Raw genomic sequence first — 16842 nt, forward strand, 5'->3', positions numbered from 1 at the left:
AGAATGAGAACAGGAAAAGTGAGTATGTGGGCTTCATTCAAAAATCTCTCAAGAAGCCATGCAAATTTCAGGTAAAACGGGCTCCCGAGTGGCACAGCGATATAAGGCACTGCATCTCAGTGCTTGAGGTGTCACTACAGACACCCTGATTCGAATCCAGGCTGTATCACAACTGGCTGTGATTGTGCGCCGCCCCTATGGGACTCCCAATTGGCCCAGCGTCATCCGGGTTTGGCCGGTGTAGGCCGTCAATGTAAATAAGAATGTGTTAAACTGACTTGCCTAGTTAAATAAGGTTACTTTAAATATATATATATATATACATTACACACAAAGCTGTTGCAAATGACTGTTACCATGATTTCAGCTGTGGATTTTAGAATATTTTATTGTTGGATCAAATTATATAGCCATCAAGCCCCAAAAAATGTATATGGTCACTTATACTTCAGTTTAAAGCTAATTGCTATTCTTCTACTGGTAATATTTTCTAAATGTTGTAAATTATTTAGTACTTTAAAATAATAAAGGTCTTGTAACGCATGAATCCACCCTATCACATGACCTGTTGTCACGTGACCGGAAGTATGTGAAGCAGTCGAATGTGAGTATTTTGAATAAAGACACATTTACCTCGTAATACATGTTTTCACTGTCAGATGCAACTGTTCAATTTTCATGCAGTAATGGCACATTCATTCCTAAATTATGCAGAATATCTATGCTGAAGAGAGGATATTTCACAAATGCCACCTTACATTTTTAGCTAGCTAGCAGCATTAACCTCCATGGCTCTCAGTCCCGAGAGGCTAACGTTAGCTACTATCAAAACAACACATCTAGCTATTTAGTGGCGCAAGAAGCAGACCACTAACAGTCAAACACAATGGACGACTCTGATCAAGACTTCGTGGACCTCTGCTCTAAGTTGCTCAAACGAGTACGTAGAAAAGCTGGCGTAACCCAGAAGAGAAGTGTTGCAGAGCCCTCATCCCAGGACACTGTGAAAAACATACCCACCAAAAGGGTGACGAATAGGAGGAAGAAGAAAGATGTTGGCCCAAGTTCAAAGGGAGCTTTGGGTAACAACTCTGAACACGTTTCCTCCACCTCTACCACTTGTGATGACCCAAACCGACTTCCCTCCAATACAGACAAATCTAAACAAGCAGTGGTCAATGGAGGTATTGAACTTGGTGTAGGAGAGAATGGGTCATCAGTGGCTGTGGATGTTGCTGGGTCTCAACCTGAGGGTAGGGGAATGGGGGTGAAGGAGAAAGTGCTACACAGGATGCAGCAGTTCAAGAGAGTCAATCCACAGAAGCTGGTGCATGGTGAGAGGAATCAGCCTGCAGCCACAGGGAGTGAAAGTGACAGTGCTGCTCCCCATCCACTGCCAGATAATGAAGGTGAGATCCATCACTGTGTCTTTACTCTAGATTCTATGGTGTGTATTTTCATTCATTTGTGTGTACACTCAATGGCATGCTAATTACCTTTCTCTCCACCTCTGCCCTTCCTGTTCAGTTCCATCCACCTCCGCCTCTTCTCCCCTACCACTGGACCCCCAGGTGGATGACTCGGATGAGGCCCTGGCCCTGCGTCTACAGGAGGAGCTGGACAGGGAGGCCCAGGCTGTGGCCCAGGGTAGTTTAGTGGACCTGGAGCAGGGAGGCCTGTTCTTCTGTCAGCTCTGCCAGAAAGACCTGTCTGCCATGAGCCCCACAGGACGCACCCAACACATCAACAGGTAGGGACGACTGGAGCTGGACACAGACACTTGCTCTCTCACCCATCTAACTCCAGAATCTGTCTGTTTCTAGAACAGTCAATGACTCCAAAGAGCCATATAATTCCAGATTCTGTCTGACTCCAAGGAAGATACTGCCTCGTTTCCTTTCCTGATCTTGAGGAACTGGATATGTGAAATCAAGTCATCTTGTGGCTTCTGATGTTTAGCCTTCAACAATCCAGTGTTTTCAGATCAGTGCAGATGATGGAAAGGAGACAAGGAAAATAAACCAGTTTACTTTATTGGGACACCCCATGTCCCCTTATCCAGGTGTCTAGACGAGAGTGAGGACAGTGCTGCCCCCGCCCCTCCTCCCGCTCCCAGCGTCCCAGAATGCCCCATCTGTGGTAAACGGTTCAAGTCCCAGATGAGTCGCGCGGCCCACCTCAAGCGTTGCTCCTCCACGATGGGCGTGGCTCCTGCCGAGCTGCTGCAGGCTGTACAGAGACAAGTTGCAGAGGGCCTGACTGACAGCACCGCCAACCAACCGTGAGTCACCCTGGTCTGATTGGTCCCGCCCCTTTGAACCATCAACCAACCCAAACAACTTGACTGCTATTAATGTACATTAAATTGATAACTTTGATGTTAGAAGCATTGAGTCGTGTTCAGGAGGGTGCAACATACTGAACATTGCTGATAGAAGTGTACTTGATAGAGCTAACGTTGTGCCCTACTGAACCGCCCCTGTATGATGCTTTTGGGGCCGTTCTGTCCCACCTAGAGAAAGAATGTAGGAGAAGCACTGCATTGTTCAAATGCTGGAGGACAATAAACAATTCTATTCCACCTGTGAATAACCCTCTCCTCTCCCCCAGTCTGCAGGCCGGAGTTTCCAAGCGTAAAGGCTCCACAGACCCCAGCCTCCCGGGCAGGAAGAAGCCCAGAAAGAAGCCCCTTGGCCTGGATGAAGACACCATGGTGGCCATGGCCCTGTCCCACTCTCTACTGGAGCAGGAGAAAGAGATGGAGCGGGAGATGCAGAGAGAGTTACAGAGGGAGAGAGAAGGTGGTCAGCAGCTCCCAGCCGTCCTCCCTCACATTTCTCTGTCACCATTGAAGTGGAGAGCTGAACCAAGTAAGACGGGTAAGTCACTATCTTGACTGAACCTACGTATTGTTTGGGAAATGCATTATGCTATGATTATAAGGATGCATTTGCTGTGACGAAAAACAATTTCCCTTTATTATGTAAAACAGGAGCAAACTATACTAAATGCATTGATATGAAACTATACATGTATAAACATTTTGATGATGTTTATATTATATGATTAATATCATATCCGAGTCCTTTTGTCTTGACCCCACCCACAGGTAAGGGGCGTGGCAAGAGGAAAAAGGGTGCACCCCCTCGCCCCCCTCCCCTCCTCATGGTCCAGGACTCGGAGACAGCCCTGAGGCGACTACAGGAGCGCGTGGCTGGCCTCCTCCTCCGTACCCGCGCCCCCTCGCCTCCCACCCCCACACGCTGCCCCAGCTCCCTGCCCTCCTGCAGAACGGGTGCTGGCCCCCTCTGGCAGAAGAGTGCGCTGCGGGACGGAGGGCCGAAGGTCATCTCTGAGTTCTACACCCCAGAGCTCAGAGAATTTATACAGCCTTGGGTGTCTGTAAAGGTGAGAGCCCGTGTGCATGTGTTACTCATACTTTCACATCTTTGCTTCTAATACACTCATACGTTTAACACAAATCAGAGTATCTTGATTCGTAGTCTTTTCATTCACACTTTCATTTATTTCACTCAATTTGTCTTCTTCTAGATGGATATGGTGTTTCCCACCAAGGGCATGCCTGGATCCTCCACCAACCTTTCATTAACAGAAAGCATCTCTGTGACCAAGCAATCTATCCCTTCCTCCCAACAACCAGTCTCCTCCACCCAGGCAGCCCCCTCTTCGCTCCCTTCCACCCCAGGGACAGGGCACCTTCCAGTGGGCAGCCAGACTCTGTGTGACCTGATGGAGCTGGCTGATGAGGGAATGACCCTCACACAGTGGGGCTATTCTACCCCAGGACCTACCAGAGGTGAGAGCTACTCCTGGGAGAACTGTTATATACAGGAAACACACAGGGGGAAGAATGTGCACAAAACACAAAGACATTGACATGTAAAAGTGTAGGACTAATACAAGCATGTCTTCAGTCTGACTCAGTCTGAATGCTATAGGTAGAAAAGTGTATCCATGGATCTAGTCAAGGTAGCGAGCCTTGTATCACCACTCAGAATACTATAAGTTACGTGTCCAAGATAACCCTTATTGAGTTATTCAGAGGCTCTGAGAAACAGCTAACATCTTGCGATCAATGTCCTAGCATTAAATGATTGATTTAACCTCAGCTCAGAGCTGCACAGTTAGAGTCCAAGCATATCTGCTGTGTGTAGTATGAATAACATTTACCATTAGACCATACATCTAATAATAACGAGGAATGTTACTCAGAAATATGACAACTGCCGTTCTTATCCATCTAAAAGTAATCTAATTTATTACACTTGTGCAATTAGAATACAATTATGAAATGCTACATACCAGAAGTCTTCAGTGTCAAAATATACAAAATATGTAAAAGTCTAAATGTTTAAAAGACCCACTATGGTGTAACAGAACGCTACACCAGGAGGTTGGTTTCCAATGACTCCATGAACAAAGTTTCCACTCATCTTTTATTCTCCCCTGAGCTCCAGGTCTCAGAATCTCTCCTCGTCTAATTAACGTCACGGAGTTCGGCTAAAACAAAATTCATTCAAATAACTCCAGAACCTCCCTTATCTGAATGAGAAGAGCTCACATCTGGTCGCTCCCTCTTTGAACAGAGAAGAATAACACAGTAACAATGAATCCATAGCACTTACAGTACAATGAAACATATCAACATTCACAACTCTTTATGAAGCCTTGAATCAATCCAAACAGGACAATGTAATTCACAAAGTAACATTCATTTCGTCGATTCAAGTTATCTGTCTTCACACCCCCACGGTGTCCGTGCTCCCAGGGTTCTATGGGAAAGTCCCGCCACGGATAAGGTGTTTGACTTATCTGTCATATGGTCAGCCATCCAGACAATGCCATAAATCGTGATGGAGTCCTCACTCTGGGCCTCGGTGCCTGCGAGTCGCTAGACGCATCCTCATCGCTGGTCACGTGCGCACTCCCTGTTTTTCCACTCCAGACACAGGATGTATATACACGCTCACAGACATGCAGATTACCACACACACAGCGTCCCTAACTAGCATCCCTGAAAGTCAAACCTACTGTACCTCTAACGTTGTTAATCTTCCCTCGGTCCCTCAGACAAAGAGAACACTGCTACAGACTTCCACCTGAGTGGCTTTGTTCCTGAGAGCACAGACGAACCCCCTGACCTGTGTCTCAGTGGCTTCATCCCAGAGAGCAGTAGAAACACTGAAAGCCATCAGATGAGATCTCTTCCTCAAAGCAGAAATACCAACAGGAGCAGCCAGAAATCAGTAAGGGACCTTTTTTAGAAGTCTTCCACTCTATTGTAAACGTTTTCGTAACTAGACCTTGATTAGCTGAGTGCAGTGTGTTAGAGTAGGGTTGCCGCAAAACGCTACACACACCCAGTAGCTCTCCAGAAAGAGGGTTGGCCACACCTGGCCTAATATAATCACCATCTCATCATAACTCTGTTGGACTCTTGTTGCCTGATCATTGCTCTGTGCTGGTAGCCATTGTCTGTCTCTGATCCATAGGTGGCGCTGTCCAGGCTGGCCTCTGACCTAACCAGTATGGTGAACAACCCCCAGTTCAGTGATGTCCAGCTACAGGTGGACAGTGGGGAGGTGTACTTCACCCATTCATTCATGCTGTATGCTCGATGCCCCCTGCTGGCGCAGATGGTGAGTGCACGTGTGGATTTTGCCTAGTTGTATTTGCTTGTATGGTTCTCCTTTGAAACCATTAATATTTACAGTTGAATTTCATTTGTTTTCTATCGCTCGTTTTCTCATTCCATCTCTCCCCCAGGTCCATGACAGTGGATTTGGGGTGCAGGAGGACGGCATGCCCTCAGCCCAAAGGGTGTTGTTGGGTGAGGTATCAGGCCAGGCGGTATATACCCTGCTCCAGTACCTCTACACAGCCCACTGCCCCCTCACACACACCTTGCTGCCACACGTTCAGGAGCTGGCAGCCAGGTAAAGTCTGACTCAACACCTCCTGGATGGCTAGACTGGTGTTTAAGTGATATGACTTCATCTTAGTAACAGAAAGTATTACAAAATTCTCAGGTAAAGGGTGAGTTAGAATGAACCAAAAAACATAGTTCTTTATCCCCCTTCCCCTCTTGCTTTCTGTCTCTATTTCTATAAAACTCCTTTTTTCTCTCTGTTTTCTCCTCATCAGGTTCAACCTGGAGGAGCTGCAGCAGCTGTGCCAGCTCTACCCAGCTCAGACAGACCTCCACAGAGGTGTAGAGGGACAGGGGGATCAGTGGGGAGACTACCCAGCCCAGGAGCACCAATCTGGGGGAGAGGAGGAGCACCAAGACCAGGTCTTCATGGAGCTCCTCCGCTCTATGTGGAATGAAGAAGAGGTTGAGGAAGATGAGGACAGAGGAGAGGAAGGAGGGATTGCGATGGAGGAGGAGGGGCGAGGGGATGGCGTGACGATAGAAGATGGAGAGACGAACGAAGAAAGGGTGAACGAAGAAGAGATGGAGGAGATATATGAGTTTGCTGCCACTCAGAGAAAGAGGGATGAAGGAAAAGGGAGCGAAAAGGAAGAATCAGAAGAGGAGGAGGAGGGAGGAGTGACATTTTTCACAGAGACAGAAGAAGAGCAGGAGGCTCCAATCCAAGCTCAGTCATTGGCTGAACACTCAGATAAGGGTGAATTAACATGCATGATGTCCCCTCAAACAAAACCTCCCAGTTTAGAGGCAGACATGGCTATTGGTGACATCGACACAGACCGGGGGAATCCAAATAGGATAAAAACTGATCTCAGCAAATCAGAAGGTAGAGATCTAGAACGTTCTAGAACAGGCGCCATGGAGTCAGACGTCACAAGCTCAAGAAGTGTTGGAGAGGTATCAACGACAAAAAGCCTCCACTCCAGTCCGATTGACGATCAAGAACTAAACGCTAGTCTAGACCGTAGCTACAGCCGCCTCTTCTCTGACTCTTGGGGGGTCTATGAGACGCAGGAGGAGCCCCACACCTCCCCACCAACACAACCATCCTGCCACTCCCAACCCCACACGGCTATCCAGAAACCCTCCCACTCCCAGCCCCCCAGGACCATGGTAGTGGATGGTGCGAGACAGCCAGAACTCACCTCCCCACCCCCACCGTCCTCCTGCTCCCAGCCCACAAGGGTGAGGGTCGATGGGGGTACGAGACAGACAGCGATCCCTACCCTCCAGTACTCAGCCATTGAAATCATTGACCTCTCCATCAGTCCTCCTCTGGTCCCTGGTGTATCCGCCCTACCTGTTCCTGGTTTGTCCCCAGGGGAAGTGACTGACACCGGGGCACGAGTTAGGACGAAGGGAGTGGTGAGAAGAGGGAAAGTTCCTGTGTGTAAGGAGATACTCCAAGAGAAGGTACTGTCTAGTCCAGCGGACTTAAAGAGAGAGAGTTATGGCCCGTATAGTATTTCTGTACCCGTCTCTCCTCCTCACAGTACCAAAGAAGAACCTGAGCTTATAGTTCTGTCTGACTCTAGTGAAGAGATGGAGGTAGGGGATCTAGGACCTACCAGCCCCTCTCCACCACCTACTCGTCTCTCCCAGAACCACCAAGGCTACACCCAAATCACAACTCAATCCAACACAGAACCCAAGAAACCCACCTCGATAACCCAATCAGACACAGAACCTAAGAAATCCAGCTCGAATGAGAAAGAGACTATTGGTGGTTTTGTGAGGGATCCTTCTGTCTCACCTTCAGATCAAGGCTTAGATCCAGATCCTCCAGGTTATAAACCAGGTTCTAACCCTGGTTCTGCTGGTTCTACTAGTCTCATGGACTGTTCTGCAGAGATGTCTTGGCTCATCCCGGCCACTCCGCCCCTGCCGTCCAGGAGGACGAGCTCTACCCAGACCTTTAGTAGCATGCGTCGCACTCAGCTCTTTCCTAAGGCCAACTCTTCTTCCTCCTCTTCTGCAGCGTCAGTTTTCTCCTCTCCCACCCTCCCTTTCAGGCCTAGCCGCCAGACCTCACACCCACCCAGGGTTTCTACACATTCTGCCCAGACAGAGTCCTCTATTTCTAGGCAGAAATCAGACAGCAGAGGGCTTCGGCACTCCAGCTTGGGTCTCGACCATGACGACCTCTCTTCCCAGAAATACAACAGTGGTTCTGGATCCACAGTCCCCTCCAAGTCCCAACCAAAACGCTCCCGCCTGACCCCCTCTCTCTCCGTCATCCCCCCACCAGACCCCTCCACTAAGGGTACTCCTCTCCACAACATCCCCCAGCCATACAGCTCCACTCCCCTTTATTCAGATCTACCCAAGCCCTCTGCTCCGTCTCTGGCCTCCCCTCTTCTGAGAGACGGGGAGGGGGACAACGGAACCAGGCAGAGAGGGAGGGGGCTGGGGATCTCTGGGAGCCCATGGAAGAGAGGGGGAGAGGGGTCTCTGGGCCTATCCCTCTCGGACCCTTCCGACCCATCCTCGTCCACACATAAGGAGTCCCTTACCCAACCGAGAGAGAACAGCGGCTCCCCCGGACAACGCCGACCATCCAGTGAGTCTAAATACTTCCACAGCCCAGGAGATAGCGAGACGGGGGGAGAGAAAGAGAGGGGGGTGAGAGAGGAATCGGATGAGATTATGAAAATGGAGGAACTGGAAAGGAGTGTAGTGAAAGAGGAAGAGCAGGAGGAAGAGATGGGAGAAGACATGGAGAGGTCCAGTAACAGCTTTCAGCAGAGCTTCCTCAGGATGGACGAGCCACCCATGGCCTTCGATGACTCCTGGGGCCTAAACGCAGGAGGAGGGGACACGGACGGAGAGCGATCCCAGGCAGTGTGCTTCAGTCTGAGGCTAGAGAGCAGTGGTGGTGGGGCTAGTCCTCCAAGACAGGGCCGGAGAGATGGAGAGATTGCAGGAACATCCTCTACTTTTACCCCCTCTCCTCTTCCTAAAGCCTACACCACCCCCTCTCCACCTCCGCCCAACACCACTACACCCCAGGCCAACCCAGAGATCAACGCTAGCCTCCTGGACCCTGAGATCTGGGACGACTGGGGGCAGGAAGAGTATGAGGCTCTTCCTCTCTCTCAGAGGGTGAATCCTGTAGCTCTGGCTCAGAGAGTGGCCCAGCTCAAGACTCCAGGTAATACACTTTCAGCAGTTATACCCCCTTGTAGAGAGGTTATAATGTTTAATCTAGCTAGCTCGGGTTCAAAGCCAGCTTCATTGCTTCCTACTGTTGAAATATTGAACATTCATTTTATTCTGATCCAGAAATGCAATAAACATGTGAAACACATTCACTGTTTTGTCACATCATCTTATTTCTCTACCCTTTGACCCCTCTCTCCACAGTGGCCCCCCGTAGGAAAGGCCAGCAGGGCCCCCTGGTCCCCATCACCCCCATGCCCAGCTACTCTGACATGGACACACCTGACCTCAAGAACAAACTCAACAGGTCTGACTCCCCCAACACATCACCTCAGAACGGTATCTGGTGTCTCTGCCTTTCAGATTAGTTTTTCTATCAGTTATTTAATTCATGTGGTCATTTCACTCCCCCATCACTACCACCATCTTAAGAGACCTAGCCTTATCTAGTTCCCAGTCCTTCTTCCTCCATTGATTGTTCTTTGATGATATTTGAGATTACAGGAGCACAGTGTATGGCAGTTGCCAGTGTAGTCTGTCTATACCTCCCCCCATCTCTTTCTGTTGCCATCCTGCTCTGTGTCCTCCCTCTAGATTCGGTGTGCGTCCCTTACCCAAGCGCCAGATGATCCTGAAGCTCAAGGAGATCCACCAGTACACCCACCAGGTTGTCAGCTCAGAGTCAGATGACGAGGCACCTTCCCTGGGTCGCCCCAGAGCCGTCGGGCCCCCACCCACCACCATGGAGCCCACCAGAAAGCCAGTGTCCTGTGCCCAGGCTGGGGGGTTTAAAGAGCCTGGTGGAAAAGCAGCACCTACCGTCTCCCTGGTGAAACTGCCTGGTGAGGAGGAGGACATGGAGCCTCTCTCTGCCTCTCAGGGATCCAATACGTCCTCCACAGCACCCAGTGAAGACTCTGAGAGGTTAGCACTGGGAGTGTGTTTAACAGGTGTTGTTCATGTATGGTATTTGTCTAGAATACTTTGACTTCTAAATTCAAAAAGTCAAATGTAGTAACATTGACACTCCTCCATTCATCTCTATTCTCCAGGTCTAATCCAGAGCAGTGCCTCTCTGACGACTCGGATAACGACAACATTACTGCCTCGCAGTCTGCCTCCAAGCTCCAGGACAAGCTCATCGCTGTCCGTCATTTCATCCAGTCAGACCCTGACCTCTATGGGCAAATCCTCCACTACCAGCCCCTGGTCCTGTCAGACCTCCAGGCCAGACTCAAGGCCGCAGGTATCCAGCTGGGGGCCGCCAAGCTACTAGACTACCTGGATTCCCAGTGCATTACGTTTACCACAGCCAAGCCTGGACTGAGGGGAGGAAGAAAGAGAAGAGGGAAGGGGGCGACCAGGGCTGGAGGGAGGGGAAGGAGAGGGAGAGGGGCAGCTAAAACAGCAGATTGAAGTTACCTTTGAGGGGATACAGTGGAGGCAAAGGTGGATTTTGAAAGGATTTGCGGGAAATAATTGAGTTTAAACTAAATCAGTTACTACCTTTGAGTTCTGGTTGAACTGTTTCCTGTTTATATTGGTTGGATGTTGGACTTTTAGAATTAAGTCATGTTTATGTTCTCTTCCTGGTGTCCTATCTTTATAGCATGCTATACTAGTCTGGACTAAGCCGTTTTCACTGGGTTATTGAACTATGCTGTCCACAAGCCAAAATAGTTCACATTCAAAACCCCTGGATTACCTGGGAATAACTCCAACACAAAGGAAAATCGTGAAAAATATTTTACTGTTTTTCTCCAAAGACCAGCCAAGAAATAGACTTCATTCAATCTGAGCACAAATCATGTTGGGGCAGGGAGGTACTTGTTAAAAAGAAAACACAAGCGGAAGAAAAATCAGACACTCTTCATGAATTAGTTCTTCTGGTTGATTAGCCAATCAGGAACAGGCATTTTCCTTGGAGGTGGAGCGTTCAGTCTAAAAGTTCGTAGCTTCAGGACCATTCAGGGGTACAGCAATGTGTGTGTGTCACACACTCCCCTAGCACGGTGCAGATATCAGTATTCCTTTGAACCCAAAATACTGGGTACAAAATACAGGAAGCCCACTAAACTGTAGCTTCAGAACCAGAATGTCCTCTCTCCACCCCTCCAGCACCTCTTCTTCTGATCACAGCTTGGCCCATGTGGCTTCCACGCAAGTTAGCACCTCCTGTCCCTTCTCTCCCTGTCACGACAGGTTAGCGATGTTGGCCAGGAAGCGCTGGGCCCACCACTCCTCCAGGTCTATAGGCACAAAGTCTGTAAGGAGACGGGGAATAGGTGCTAATGAGAGAACATTACTATTATGGTACGTCTGTCTGGATCTCACAAGTCTGCATGGAGAGAAGGAGAGGCAATAGTGTGTGAAAAAGGAAACAGTATTGGTGAGATTTTTGCTAATTGAGATATTACATTTGTGCTTCACTCTTTCTCTCTGTAACCTCAAACAGTACTGTCCATCTACTGTTAAGTAACTGTCCAATGACCTACAGAGTGAACAGGACTGGGCTGGTTTTTGTGTGAAATCAGCAACCAGGAGGAGTGACAGTTTATCCAAGGTGAGAGACTGATAGTTGTTCAGAGACCAGAGAGTTAAACATTAAAACAAAAGCTTGCCTTATGACCTCTCTATCTAGCTGCAGATAAGATGGTGCCAAGAATTGCTTAGCCTGATGCGTTTCTTTAGACAGTACTGAGACAGACGTTTATAGGGCTAGACAGAAATACACCAAAATAGAAGGTTAAGACCATGACAAAGTGGAGCACGAGTAGGCGTGCTGATCTAGGATCAGTTCGTCTTTCAGATCAAAATAAGATTGTTTGGACAGGGGACCTGATCCTAGATCAGCACTCTTACTCTGAGGCTTTATGAATACAGGTCCTGGGCATCACATAATTGGATGTAATGAGATAGGAAGTAGAGGTTGACTAGTGGACAGCCTCTCCCATATATCCCATTGTTGCACGTCTTCGGTAGAGCAAGATGGAGGCTGATTAAACAACAATGGTGGCTAGTGAATAAGGCCTATAGCTACTCACTCTTCGTTGTGGTACTGGGCGTCTTCTCTGCGTACTGCACGGGCCCCTGGCCACATACAGCAGCAGGCTCCACACGGCCTTCTCTATCTCCTGCCAGCTGCTGCTCGATTTCCTGCCATGCTGCAGAGCAGAGAGAACAGAGGCATTAGTACACACACTAACTGAAGATACACATTACAGCAAATACCTTTTCCCATGTGTGTTATGCTGCAGTTCCTAGGTAGTTGTATCATACACACAGCCTATGACTACATAAAACCAACTGGGCATGACGCGGGGAAATGTTTTGGGTGCTTTTATAAATCCATATATTGTGACATTACAGTATGATGGGGTGCTGTAGCAGCCGTCACACCACAACGTCCCGCGGCTATGAAGCTGATGGTTCCTTGTTTTCCTCAGAAAATGCCCAATGGAAGTGTTTTTATTTTAAATAAACTATTCCTCTAGAGGTGCTTCAAATGAAACAGCCAACCATGTGTCCTCGAGTGGACCAGGACAGAACTACAGTACATTTTATCAGCCACACTACTAGTTGAGATAAGACTGGAGGTTGTGTGTTTCACTATGAGTTATAACACACCTCTTACACTGTGTTGACTGTATACATTTTATCAGCCACACTACTAGTTGAGATAAGACTGGAGGTTGTGTGTTTCACTATGAGTTATAACACACCTCTTACACTGTGTTGACTGTATACATTTTATCAGCCACACTACTAGTTGAGATAAGACTGGAGGTTGTGTGTTTCACTATGAGTTATAACACACCTCTTACACTGTGTTGACTGTATACATTTTATCAGCCACACTACTAGGAGTTGAGATAAGACTGGAGGTTGTGTGTTTCACTATGAGTTATAACACACCTCTTACACTGTGTTGACTGTATACATTTTATCAGCCACACTACTAGTTGAGATAAGACTGGAGGTTGTGTGTTTCACTATGAGTTATAACACACCCCTTACACTTTCAAATACACTGTGTTGACTGTATACATTTCTGTGAAAAGCATTTGAATGTTAATGTACAAAAATATACCAAGCTCACTGTCTTATAAGAAGTGCAAAGGAGCTTTCACCTTACACTACTTAGTAGTGTTTTCATAGTTTAATTGACAACCGATGTGACTGGACTATTTCATTCACTACAACGGAGTCAACGGCTTTCTGTAAATGAGAGCTGTGCTCTGTAAGAGGTTTTATAAAAACAAACGGGATATGCCCAGAACTTCCTTCTGACCATTATCATTGAGCAGTGCTCCAAGAACAACAGAACAGGTTGTTCTCTAAGGTTTGAGGATCTTTAAACTATACCCACACTCTGTCAAAGAATGCCTCGACCTTTGCACTTGATTCATCATTTAAACTCGGTGGGTTCCATTCTCCTCCCCGTTTGCTTTCGAGTGTAGGTTTAAACTCCACGTAGTTCTCTCCCTCTTCTATACATCATCTCTGTTCTATATATTCACACCCCCTGTTTGCTTTAGTGTCTATTCTCCTCATGCATTGGGTAGTCTAGTCCTTGAATGCAGTGATTCTCTCCCAGATCAACGTTACTGGTGGTGTGGAGAGAGTGGCAGTGTGTCAGATGTAGCCTTGAGTTAACACTGAGTCAGTGCTGCTGGTCAACATGTCTGTCAGCTATAATGGCCTTCCATTCAACTGATGTACACTGGAATGTGTGTGCATAAAAGGACTTACTATAGGCTCAATAATAACCTTCAAATTGCATATTTGAGAGTCTACGATACTCCTTATACCATGTGAGTGAGTGTCCATGGCTCTATGCATGAGAAAAATGGGTAATGTCTCATCTGTCTAGTAGTTAATGTGTCTCACCTTCGTACACAAATCGGACATTCTCTTCATGGGCCGGGGTGAAGCCTTCAGATGTGGTGTCTTCCTTCTGTGAGGCTGCAGTGTGGTATCTCTTCCCGTTCAGGCGATTAAACACTATCTTAGGGGTTGGAGAGCTAGACAGATAGAAGATGACGGTAAATTAGTAACTGTGTGTGAAATCGTATTGTGTTACGCCTCTGGAAAGCTGGTCTTGCTTCAGAAATGTATATGCTGGGCACTAGATTATACTTTTAGCACAAAACCCAAAAGGAACTTTTTTTATTTAATAAAACTATTTTCCATCCAGGATGGAAGTTCTTTCTTTGGCATCACCTTCCATTAAAATGATACATACATTCTCACATCATACCTATTGAAACCAGTCAGTCCATACTGCATTCACTGAAAACAGAGAACATTGATATCTATCCAGCGCATTTGGGAATGTAAGTGCATATACTCATGCAAAGTAAATTGCATATCTAGTCTAGAGGTTCAGTGGCTATGTCTAGAACAGAGGTCTCCAACCCGGTTCCTGGAGAGCTATTCTCCTTTAGGTTTTTGCTCCAACCTTAATATAGCGCAGCTGATTCTAATAATTAGCTGGTTGATAAACTGAATCAGGTTGGTTACAACTGGCGTTGGAGTGAAAACATACAGGAGGGTTTCTCTCCAGGAACAGGGTTGAAAAGCCCTGCTCTAGAATATTAAGGAATTCTATTTTCCCACATCGCATGTCATGCCCACTCGGCTACCATAGAAATGTAAGGATTGGTGGGATTCCTCTGAACCTACTTCCTTACACAGATGTTGCTACAACAGCAGACGGGTTATAAAAGTCTGGAGTGATTCCCAGGAAACGATTGAATGACTGTGCTATTATGTAACACGCGTGCATTAAACTACATTGTATGAATGTATTTGAACCTGTATTGAAAATATACCAACGTATGTAGCCAATGACAGGGGAAAAAGCTTGCTTACTCAACCAAATGCACCATTGCTAAACTTGTATGCCCTTGCAGAGCGCGCGAGGCATATTTCACGCACGCTACGTTCTCAGGGTACGTTGTTCATAGTTCTACACTGGCTACAATGTAACTACTGACAAACTCCCCAGGCTCGAATGGCTGTTCAAAAATGTTAATGTTTCTCTACTGCGCTTGAACAGTAAACAAATGGCCAAAGTTAGCACGCGCGGCTAGCCAGCAAGCCTGTCAGCTAACCTCGCAAGGTCAGACCGTTTCCAAATAATTTAGAAAACGTTGCAATAACACTTCAACGATACAATGTAATTTATCGGTGTATCGACACTATATTGCAGTAACCATACAGGATTACGAACGTTCTGAAATTAATTTCCGTGAATCGTGACGTACTACAAAAATGATAGTGGAATCATCGTTACATGATTATGTTTATTCCACTATACGCCACACACGTACCATGGATTCTTCAGCTGACTGGTTTGCTCGAGCTTCTTGATATGATTATGATCAATGCAATATGGCAACTTACTTTGAGGATAACCAGGGTGTCGGTTTGAGCTTCAAGTCGTTGGTTTTATTCTCAATTTGCTGCGTGGGACCTGAAATGGAAAGAGAATAGCAAGATTGCACTGATCACAACATGCATGCTTGTCATTAAAATATGCTTTTAAATCCGACAGATCTAATCGAGGGCCTAGGTTCAATTCCGTGCTCATTATATAGGTTTTGAAAAGTGCACTACTGCTTTATTGACATGATTCGAATGCTACACTATCGATAATATCAATAATATAGGAAATACATAATTGGATTGAAGAGAAACCATAATTACATAACTGATGCTCACCTGTCCTGCGCTGTGTAACAAGTTTACTGGGACCTCTAGTAATAGTGTACATCATGTGAAAGCCGAGAACTTCAGTTTTGCGAATGAAAAATAAGTGGGTTATCTTCAACAAGTCGAGAGTGGTAGCCTACAATGTGTCGACTCCAAATACCGTGGTGGTCTTTAAATCGATCCCCTTGAGCAATCCCCTTTTTGGTCGAGTTCTCTTGACGCAGCCACGTTGGGAAAATTATAGCGCCTGTGTTTCCAAGTCAGCTGCTCAGTGCTACGTAGCCTACGTCTCCGGTTCGGTTAAGAGATCTCGGTGCTGTTACTGCAATGTGTTCCTTGTCCTGTGCTGTGATCGACGCCGCTACGAATAAGCATGTGTTTGGTTAAAGAGCCAGTCTGCTAGTGCTTCAAGGGTATAGCCAATAGGTCAACCAAGGTGATTCAATACGGATATGGAATTCAAATGTCTGTTGGAGAAGAAACTCCTACCCTTCCGATTAATGTTTTTGAATAGAAAATAGTTCGTTATATTGATTCAATTCCCATTTGTGAGAGGCAACCCTATCCTACAGTACGCGTACAAACAGTGACACCGCACACATGATTTCATCATAACAGTCATGGGCACCCCGGTCATGTCACTACACACCCCCAACCGTCGCGGTTTTAGAGGAGGAGCGCCCTTCAGAACGCACTACTGCTGACCGGTAATCTGAGCACGTGGAGATTTGAAGCCTGTTCGCGATGATCGGGTTTAACATTTGGAATGAAAATTGGGAAATTAAATCAGAGATTGCTGAAGTCCATTTTTTACGAGCACAAATGTTCTCTGATTTAATACGAGTCTTTATGCAAACACAGCCTTAGGCTTTTTAGCATAGGGAGCCTAAGGCACTGCATCTCAGTGCAAGAGACGTCACTACAGTTCCTGGTTTGATTCCAGTCTGTATCACATCTGGCTGTGGTTGGGAGTCCCATAGGGTGGCACACAGTTGGCCAAGCATTGGCTGGGG

At 47.0% G+C, this 16842-nt stretch overlaps 2 protein-coding genes across 2 annotated transcripts; one reads left to right on the forward strand and one right to left on the reverse strand.

Moving 5' to 3' along the window:
* Window positions 1-238: 238 nt before the first annotated feature.
* Window positions 239-11733, forward strand: LOC110487237 (structure-specific endonuclease subunit SLX4). The gene is made up of 13 exons (XM_036949227.1): window positions 239-1409; window positions 1528-1750; window positions 2063-2281; window positions 2611-2879; window positions 3110-3408; window positions 3553-3817; window positions 5092-5267; window positions 5514-5660; window positions 5788-5957; window positions 6166-9104; window positions 9317-9419; window positions 9707-10036; window positions 10165-11733. Exons 1-13 carry the CDS (start codon window positions 887-889, stop codon window positions 10526-10528), a joined length of 6027 nt encoding a protein of 2008 aa, XP_036805122.1. The 5' UTR covers window positions 239-886; the 3' UTR covers window positions 10529-11733.
* Window positions 10846-16408, reverse strand: LOC110485538 (MAPK regulated corepressor interacting protein 2). Its single transcript, XM_036949231.1, has 5 exons — window positions 15839-16408; window positions 15521-15590; window positions 14003-14136; window positions 12157-12276; window positions 10846-11376 (listed from the first exon to the last, which is right to left on the reverse strand). The coding sequence occupies exons 1-5, from the start codon at window positions 15891-15893 to the stop codon at window positions 11306-11308; spliced, it is 450 nt and encodes a 149-aa protein (XP_036805126.1). The 5' UTR covers window positions 15894-16408; the 3' UTR covers window positions 10846-11305.
* Window positions 16409-16842: the final 434 nt, after the last annotated feature.

This window comes from Oncorhynchus mykiss, chromosome 17 (genome assembly GCF_013265735.2).
Source record: "Oncorhynchus mykiss isolate Arlee chromosome 17, USDA_OmykA_1.1, whole genome shotgun sequence".
Lineage (NCBI taxonomy): Eukaryota > Metazoa > Chordata > Actinopteri > Salmoniformes > Salmonidae > Oncorhynchus > Oncorhynchus mykiss.